At 47.0% G+C, this 9,696-nt stretch overlaps 1 protein-coding gene across 2 annotated transcripts in view; it reads right to left on the bottom strand.

Annotated features, from left to right (window-relative positions):
* Nucleotides 1-696: 696 nt before the first annotated feature.
* Nucleotides 697-9,696, bottom strand: part of ppp1r16b (protein phosphatase 1, regulatory subunit 16B) — an 89,121-nt gene continuing 80,121 nt past the window's right edge. For both annotated transcript variants that reach the window (XM_064304904.1, XM_064304903.1), the window contains exons 7-11: nt 8,787-8,912; nt 6,853-6,928; nt 5,584-5,713; nt 4,616-4,739; nt 697-4,083 (exon numbers count right to left, since the gene is read on the bottom strand). In XM_064304904.1, coding sequence (XP_064160974.1) covers nt 3,616-4,083; nt 4,616-4,739; nt 5,584-5,713; nt 6,853-6,928; nt 8,787-8,912 — 924 coding nt within the window. In that variant the 3' untranslated portion in view covers nt 697-3,615. The remainder of the gene's footprint in view (nt 4,084-4,615; nt 4,740-5,583; nt 5,714-6,852; nt 6,929-8,786; nt 8,913-9,696) is intronic.

The raw sequence follows: 9,696 nt of genomic DNA, 5'->3' as shown, positions 1-9,696 counted from the left end.
ACCCATTACTGACCACTACACCCAGTCTGTCTGACTGTTTACACATGCATCTCTACCTCAGTCTGACTGTTTACACATGCACTGGAGTGAAAACCACCAGGACAGTAGATCTCCAGGAGCAGGGTTGGGCAGCCCTGCTCTAGCTGTGAATGACGTGTGCTTTGTTAGGGTTGCAGTGAAAACCACCAGGACAGTAGATCTCCAGGAACAGGGTTGGGCAGTCCTGCTCTAGTTGTTGAATGAGGTGTGCTTTGTTAGGGTTGGAGTGTAAACCTCCAGGATGGTAGATCTCCAGGAGCAGGGTTGGGCAGCCCTGCTCTAGCTGTTGAATGACGTGTGCTTTGTTAGGGTTGCAGTGAAAACCTACAGGACAGTAGATCTCCAGGAGCAGGGTTGGGGAGCCCTGCTCTAGCTGTTGAATGAGGTGTGCCTTGTTAGGGTTGGAATGTAAACCTCCAGGATGGCAGATCTCCAGGAACAGGGTTGGGCAGCCCTATACTAAACCCTTCCAGCTTGTTCTGGCAGTAAATTGTTAAAATATGATGACGGTTATTATCTACGATAGAAGATAAGAGTTCTGCAGCAAACAGAGCTGTTTACCCAAACAACAGGAATGACTGGAAGTTATCTAAGAGTTTACTTCACTATGTACACTACACAGGCACCCAACAATAAAGTAAAGTCAAAAGCACAAACTGAGCAAAATATACAATTTATTCAAAATATGTTAATACAACCATCAGTATTTTCCAGTAATTACAAAATCAGTAGTTTTTAAATTATGTTTTTTTCCCCCCCGCTCCTTAACAATATAAGATCTAATACACAATCGGAGAACCTGATTGGTTTTCCAGCTGTCAGGGAACGAACCCCCGACGCCCAGTTCCCAGAAGCACTCGAATGAAACCGCAGCGGGTTAAAATGGAAGGAGCAAAAGCCTCTTTAGAGCCAGACGCACAGCTGAAACACCACTTTCTCATTTCACTGAAATGTCATTTTTACAGACTTGACTTGCGGAGGTAACCTTTAGCCAATTCCTTACTTTGCTCTGGAACAATAGTTAAATTCAGTGAAGTATTCTACAGTATATCTGTAAAGCATACAAGCTCATGGCTCATGACCGTACTGTATTCGACGGCTCTGTCATAATTGAAAATCAGATTTTAGACAGTTCTTACCGTAATTATTTATACACATTGAACATAAACCTCTTTGTGGGAACTCGGGAGTAACCTAGACAAGGACAGAATGCTTCTTGAAGCCATTTGTATTTACAAACTAGCTATTATACTGTACTTTCCATACTTATTGAAAGTTGTGCATAGCCAGAGTACCAATAACCCTCTGACTTTCAAAAAAAAAAAAAAAAAAGTCATTGTCACAATAACAACAACAATAACTATAGCCTATTTAGACAACTGTACAGAACTTTGACACTATACAAAAAGAATAGGTGGTGTAGAAGTGCAGATGGCACTTTATTGGATGTGGGGGAAGGGGGTGTGAGCCCGGGATTGGTGGAGCCTGGAAAGGGCGGGGCTTAGAGAGAACCGCCCCCTTGCACACAGCCCCACCCTTCTGCAGACAGACAGCCTGGACCAGCCCCACAGTTTGGCACTGGAGATAATCGCATGGTACCCATGCTGGTGAGCCCAGTTCCCATCAAAAAGTACCCCCCCCCCCCAAAAAAAAAACAAAAAAAAAATTCCTGGAATGCTACTAAGTTACAGCTACATAAAATGGAGGTTAAGAAACTGTTTCCATGGCAACAACTGATGAGTGTGCCCCTTCTCATCCTTCATTCTGGGCTCAAATCTGTAGTGTAGAACCCTGAAGGTCCTACAGCGGCTGCAGTAGAACTCAGCAGCTCACACCAGATCAAATTCATTCTGGAACAGTTCTAAGACCGGTCTCGTCCTTCAACGTCTTCGCGACCGGACCTCCGGAGAGCCCGGGGTGTGCACTCGCCCCCCTCCCACACAGACCTGAGGACGCTCACACGCAATTTGGACGGTTACGCTTGCCCCCGGCGGCCCTGTCGCAGAGACGACCACATCATTTTCTCCCCCCTGTATCTTTTTTTCAGGAGAGCCTTCCTTCCGTTCCTGGAACACTGAACACCGCGACATCGACAAGGAACCGCCGCGACACACGTAGCACAACAAAAGAATCCCCGCATACTCATTTCTGCACAGACCATTCGGTCCTGGAAGCCTGATAAGCACTCTTCGGCCAGATGATTTCAGCGTTTTCAAACAGACAACATTCAGGGAAGTAACGGGTGGAGCGGAGACGTTGCCTTTCGAGAACGCTTTCTCAGCGGAGATAGCCCGCACCCACAAAGCAGCTCCGGGGGGATTAAAAAAGGAATAACGGCGATGAGGAAGAAATAAAGCAAACGGAGCACGAACCTCACCAGAGAGCCGGACGAGGAGAGGAGGAACAAACCAGTCTCACAGCGGATCATCGAGCAACACGTTTATACAGGTCTCGGAGAGACCTTTACTTTGCCCAGGGGAAATTATTAAAGATTACAGACAAAGATTTGCAGGATTTCCCCCCGAATTTACAAGACTACTTGATACACAAGTCAAGTATCATAAACCTTCATTGGGACCCACGCCTTCACGTGATGCTGAAGCTCTCTGACGTGCGGACATGCCCAGAGCGCGGCGGAGTCCAGCCCGTGCACATCGCATCTTTCTGAAATCGGTCTGAAGCGCACGCGCAGTTTGACCGTACGAACACGCCTCTCCCGGTACTAAAGGGGACCGTATTCACGGTCAGCTCATTCAAACACTTCTTCATTCACACACAGGGTTTTTCACTCTCGCCCACAACTCCACACATTAAATACGCCTCCGAACCGACACTCAACAGTAGCCCCTATACACAAATCTTTTCATATATAAATAACAACTTTTGACTGTACACATTAAAAAAAATATATATACTTTTTCCACCATTCTTAAATCACCTCTCTGGAATAACTGAAATCCTGAACACGGAAACTACGGTGGCGAGCCAAGCCAGTCTGAGAGCGTGGCTAATCCTAACAGCGCTCCCGCACTGCCTAGCAACGTGCCTGGTGTGCACACGAGCCTCCGGTCGCTGTGTGCATGTGGAAACAGTCTGAACACAGCACCGCATGTCATAGTGCTGGAGAACAGAGTGACCTTTAATATCTAACACACCAACGCCTCAGGCTAACAGGAAGAGCTGACATCACAGGGAGGTGACAGCTTCCTCAGAATCTCCTCTCCGGCCAGATCAGTATTTCCAAACTCTGACACTTTCTTTCAACTGAGGGCCCTTTATGTGAACCTAGTGCACCAACATCCAGGCATAGACCATCCACATGCACACACACACACACCCACATATACTTACACATACACACACACACACACACACACACACCCACATATACTCACACACACACATACACTCACACACACACACACACACCCACATATACTCACACACACACACACGCATACGCACACAGTCAGACTGCCTCCCCCCAGTACCCCATAAGAACATTTGCACTCTCCAGGAGGGGGCAGAATCTTGGGTCTTGTTGCCATAGCGCTGAGGCCCCGCCCTTGCACCGCCCTACGAGACATGGCAGCAGTGGCGGTCCTTGGCCTCCTCCTCCTCCTCGATTGGCTGCTTGAGCCGGAGGAGGGGCGGGTCCCCGCTGGCGGGGGTGTAGTAGACGGCGCTGCCATTGGACGAGACCAGCGGCATGCGGGCGGAGTCCTCGGGCCCCGCCTCCTTCTCCGGGAGCTTCAGAGAGCCGTTGCCCAGGTGACCGTTGAGCAGGGGGTAGCTGAGCAGTTTGGCGGCTGCCCTCTGCTTCTTCAGTTCGGACAGGGTCTGAGCGCGCTCCCTGGGCTCCTCGGGGGTCTGGGGGAGGGACGGGGGTGAGGGTGCGTCCCCCCGAGGCTCCGGGTCCGGACTGGGGGGCTCCCCATTGCAGGGGGGGTGTGTGGGAGAGCCTGTTCCCGTGGAGACGGAGCCATTTTGTTTCCCTCCCTCCTTCAGAGGCCGTGGGGCCCAGGGCTTCTCCTGTGGCTTTGCCTGAGAGACAGCAACCTGAGATTACCCACAATGCACAGCTGCAACCTGAGATTACCCACAATGCACAGCGACAGTCTGCAACCTGAGATTACCCACAATCTACAGCGACAGTCTGCAACCTGTGATTACCCACAATGCACAGCGACAGTCTGCAAACTGAGATTACCCACAGTGCACAGCTGCAAAGTGAGATTACCCACATGCAAGCTGCAAGTGGAGAAACTCACACAGCATGGAGAACGACACTCCAACAGAAGCCCAGCCAGATTCAGCCATGACCTTCTGCAAACTGAGATTACCCACAGTGCACAGCTGCAAAGTGAGATTACCCACAATGCATAGCGACAGCCGGCAAACTGTGATTACCCGCAATGCACAGTGACGGTCTGCAACCTGAGATTATCCACAGTGCACAGCTACAAACTGAGATTTACCCACAATGCATAGCGACAATCTGCAAACGGAGTTTACCCACAGTGCAGAACCCCAGACACACCCAATGCCAGCCCTGAAGCCCCAGCCCCCTGCTCACCGATTGGCTGTTCTCCTGGTCGGACTCCTCCTCCCTCCCGCCCCTCCACACGATGGCCTCCGTCTCGTACTCCTTCCTGCACAGGTTGTTCCGGTCCGACAGGCTGGCCCTCCTCACGACCTTACTGCAGACGCACGTTCAGACACACACATACGCACACGCGAAAGCATGCACACACACATAGACAAACACAAAGACATACATATAGGCACACAAAGACACAAACACAAGTGAGAGGACTGGCTAGATGTAATATGTCGGTAAAATAAAAAAGTAAAACAGAATAGAGGCAATAATCACTGAAAACAGTCATACAGATCAAACAGTCACATAAGAATGAAAATAAGTTTTAAAAATAGGTTTTTAAAGAAGTTATTTTCATCCATTCATCTATTTTCATTTCCTGTGGAGGGGGCTGGAGCCTATCCCAGCATGCATTGGGCAAGAGGCAGGAATACACTCTGGACAAGTCACCAATCCATCGCAGAGCACACACACCCTTCACTCACACACCATTCACTCACACACTCAAACCCAAAGGAAAATTTAGACCCTCCAAGTAGCTGACTGCATGTCTTTGGACTGTGAGAGGAAACTCACACAGACACGAGGAGAACATGCACACTCCACACAGAAAGGCCCCAAGCCGGGATTCGAACCCACGACCTTCTTGCTTTGAGGCGACCATGTTATTCATTGCACCACTTCTGATTGATTTAGTCAGAAATCTATGTATTATCTGCCTCTTCTGGGTATGAAAGTAAAGTATGAAATTTACACCAGTACACCTGAGAATGGCATTTACAATTTATAAAAAGTAGTGTGTAAATATATCAGTAAACACTGCTTGAAAGAGGTTGCCAGTGCATTATTTGGTACATAAAAATGTGATGTTCCTATTAGGGCTTGTGGATTGCGAGCCCTGTGGTGACAGTACCTACATTTGCCCAGCAGAGGGCGGTGCTTACCCTCGGCTGCCTGCGCTGGAGGTGCGCCGGCACAGGGAGGTCTTGTGCTTCAGCTGTGACTTCATGATGATGTCATGCTTGTGCTTCAGGTCGAGCAGCAGGGCGCGGAACTCCTCGTCTTCACACAGGTCTGGAGAGAGAGCGAGGAGAGAGAGAGAGAGGAGAGAGAGTGAGTGTGAGAGTGTGTGAGAGAGAGAGCGAGAGAGAGTGTGTGAGTGTGAGAGAGAGAGGGAGAGAGAGAGTGTGTGAGAGAGAGGACAGTGTGTGTGTGGATGTGAGAGAGAGAGGGTGTGAGTGTGTGTGAGGGAGAGAGAGAGTGTGTGTGTGTATGAGGGAGAGAGAGAGAGTATGTGTGTGAGTGTGTGTACGAGAGTACGTGTGTATGTATAAGAGAGTGTGTGTGTGTGTAAGAGAGAGAGAGTGTGTGTGTATACGAGAGAGAGAAAGAGAGTGTGTGTGAGAGAGTGCGTGAGAGGGATAGAGAGAGTGTGAGAGAGAGAGAGAGTGTGTGTGTGACAGTGTGAGAGAGTGTGACAGAGAGAGATGGGACATCACAGATGCCATCGCTCTCTTCCTCAGAGTCAGTTTGTCACGGTTAAAAATCTAAACAAACCCCTAACCTATGGCTTTGACCGTCTGTGCATAAGTTACACCCTGAGGGACTGCAAACACTGGTTTATTTAACTGATGCGACACTGCGGTGATGCGTGTTTAAATCCCAAAAGAGATGCTCCCAATGTACGCTGGATCGGATCAAATTTGAAAAATCCAAATTCAGTAATATCCAGCCGTCCAAACGAACGCCATCAAACCATTTCTGACAGATGGAAAGTGAGATGAGCTGCATAAGAGTGTATACTGTCTTAACTTACATATACTATATAAATGAGAAATATACTGTGTAACATTAATGCAGAACAGTAAGACCTACACAGGAGGACATCTGAAAAATCTCACAAATTCTGACAGCTTAGTCTATATTTGAGCTATTGAGATCTCAGGATTTGAACCCCAAACTCACTGGTTATGAGAACAGCAGTCACCACAGCTAAACACGGTGGACTTGCACAGGAAAATGGTAAGCAATGTTGGTCTGAATGGCCTGTTCTCCTCATTATGTTATGTTATGTTATCCATTCTAAGATATGGCAGGATTATAAACCAAAGCAAACACAGAAACACACAGAGGATTCAAACCCAAAACCTCCTTTGTGCGAGGCAGAGCTAACCACTGTACCACCGTGCCACCCAAGACCCTGGCAGACTCACCAATGGGCGTTTCGTCCAGGAAGGTTTTGGAGTTCAGACTGGCACCGTGGGAGACCAGCAGCTCTGCAACCTGCATCTGCAAGGGGGAGACACCACTGCTGTGAACACGTCTCACCTGACCCCGGCCCACATCCAACCCAAACTTGACCCCGGCCCACATCCAACCCAAACCTGACCCCAACCTACATCCAACCCAAACCTGACCCCAACCTACATCCAATACAAACCTGACCCCAACCCACATCCAGCCCAAACCTGACCCCAGCCCACATCCAATCAGAACATCACACTCCTGCCGAAAACCTTCAGACCCCCCCCCCCCCCCAAAAGCCCCCTCTTCGACTGTATTTGTGGATACTGATTTGGCAGTGGACCCTGTGCATGAGCCGTGACATCACTGAACTTCCTGTTTGCGGTTGCTAATCGCTTCCTGCCGCCATTGTTCTCGGAGTCCGTGTCACGGCTGTCCTGCTTGCTCTGTACAGCAGCTTCGGCCTCACGAGAAGCACTTTAGAAATATAACGTGTTATTATCATTGTTATTAAGCTACTCTGAGACAGTTTTTTAACGTGAGCCCTAATCTTTAATCATTATCGTAATAATAAAAGTTGAACTGAGAAAACAACGTAAACGCGATATGGGGCGGCACAGTTGTGTTGTGCTTCTGATTAAACCCTGATGAAGCGCTAGGGCTCGAACGCCTCAGCTTTAAACAACAAAATCACTCATTCCGTCCTCCCTCCTTTCAGTGTAACTGCAGTTTTTCCCTTTCTGCACATATAACAGAACCCGAGCATGTATGAGTTTCCTTATTTATGCAAGCGTAAGTGCATGTGTGTGTGCATGTGTGTGTGCATACAGTGCATGTGTGAATGTGTGTACATACGCATGCTTATGCGTACATACCAGTGTGTATGCATGCCTGTGTGTGTGTGCATGTGTGTAAATATCTGTGTGCATATCTGTGTGTATTGCATAAATCCCATATGTGTACACACCTGTATGTATATATGTATAAATATCTGTATAAATACCTGTATGTATGTGTACAATCACCTGTGTGCATATGTATAATTACCCATGTGTACACGTATAATTACCTGTGTGGATATGTACAATACCTGTGTGGACATGTATAATAACCTGTGTGGGTATGTGCAAACACCTGTATGTATAATACCTGTATGTATCTGTATAATAGCTGTCTGTATGTGTATATTACCTGTGTGGATATGTACAATACCTGTATGTATAATACCTGTATGTACCTGTATAATAGCTGTCTGTATGTGTATATTACCTGTGTGGATATGTGTAAATACCTGTATGTATAATACCTGTATGTACCTGTATAATACCTGTCTGTATGTGTATATTACCTGTGTGTATATGTATAATTACCTGTGTGAATATGTGTAAATACCTGTATATATAATACCTGTACATACCTGTATAATATCTGTATGTATGTGTATATTACCTGTGTGAATATGTGTTAATACTTGTATGTATAATACCTGTGCAGATATGTTAATAACTTAAACCTGTGTGATTGTATCCGTGTAGTAATACCTGTATGTATAATACCTGTATGTACCTGTATAATAGCTGTCTGTATGTGTATAATACCTTGTGTAATATGTATATTACCTCGTGTGGATAGTGTATTGTGAAATACCTGGATAACTGTATGTATAATACCTGTGTAGATATGTATATTACCTGTGTGGATATGTGTAAATACCTGTATGTATAATACCTGTGTAGATATGTATATTACCTGTGTGGATATGTGTAAATACCTGTATGTATAATACCTGTGCAGATATGTATACTACCTGTGTAGATATGTATATTACCTGTGTGGATATGTGTAAATACCTGTATGTATAATACCTGTGTAGATGTGTATATTACCTGTGTGGATATCTTACCTGACCCCAGCAGGCAGCAGCGTGGAGGGGCTGCCATCCGTCTGAGTCCCGCTGGTCCATCCTGGCTCCGCCTTCCAACAGAAGCTCCGCTGCCTGGACATACCCATTCGCTGCAGCGACGTGCAGCTTCAGAAAGAGAGAACAACTCAGATTCTCAGCTTCAGAGAGAGAGAACAACTCAGAGACACTCAGCTTCAGAGAGAGACCAACTCAGACTCTCACCTTCAGAGAGGGAGAATAACTCAGACTCTCAGCTTCAGAGAGAGAGAATAATTCAGAGACTCAGCTTCAGACAGAATAACTCAGAGACTCTCAGCTTCAGAAGGAGAATACGTAGACTTCAGCTTCAGTAGACAGAAAACCGAGGACTCTGCTTCAGAGAGAGAGAAATACCTCAGACTCAGCTTCAGAGAAGAATACCTGGAGTGAAACCTTTACTTCAGAGAGAGAATAACTCATACTCTCGAGCTTCAGAGAGAATAACTCAGAGACACTCAGCTTCAGAGAGAGAGCATACCTCGAGACTCCTCGCTTCGCAGAATAACTCAGAACCTCGCTGCAAAGGAATAATTCTGAGCACTCAGCTTCAGAAGAGAGAAAACTCAGACTCTCAGCTTCAGACAGAATAACTCAGAGACTCTCAGCTTCAGAGAGAGAGAATAACTCAGAGACTCTCAGCTTCAGACAGAATAACTCAGAGACCCTCAGCTTCAGACAGAATAACTCAGAGACTCAGCTTCAGAGAGAATAACTCAGAGACTCTCAGCTTCAGAGAGAGAGAATAACTCAGAGACACTCAGCTTCAGAGAGAGAGAATAACTCAGAGACTCTCAGCTTCAGACAGAATAACTCAGAGACTCTCAGCTTCAGAGAGAGAGAATAACTCAGAGACTCTCAGCTTCAGACAGAA

The sequence above is a fragment of the Anguilla rostrata genome, chromosome 13 (genome assembly GCF_018555375.3).
Source record: "Anguilla rostrata isolate EN2019 chromosome 13, ASM1855537v3, whole genome shotgun sequence".
Taxonomy (NCBI): Eukaryota; Metazoa; Chordata; class Actinopteri; order Anguilliformes; family Anguillidae; genus Anguilla; species Anguilla rostrata.
Note: the sequence above shows the minus strand (reverse complement) of the source record. Positions and strands in the feature narration are given on the sequence as shown.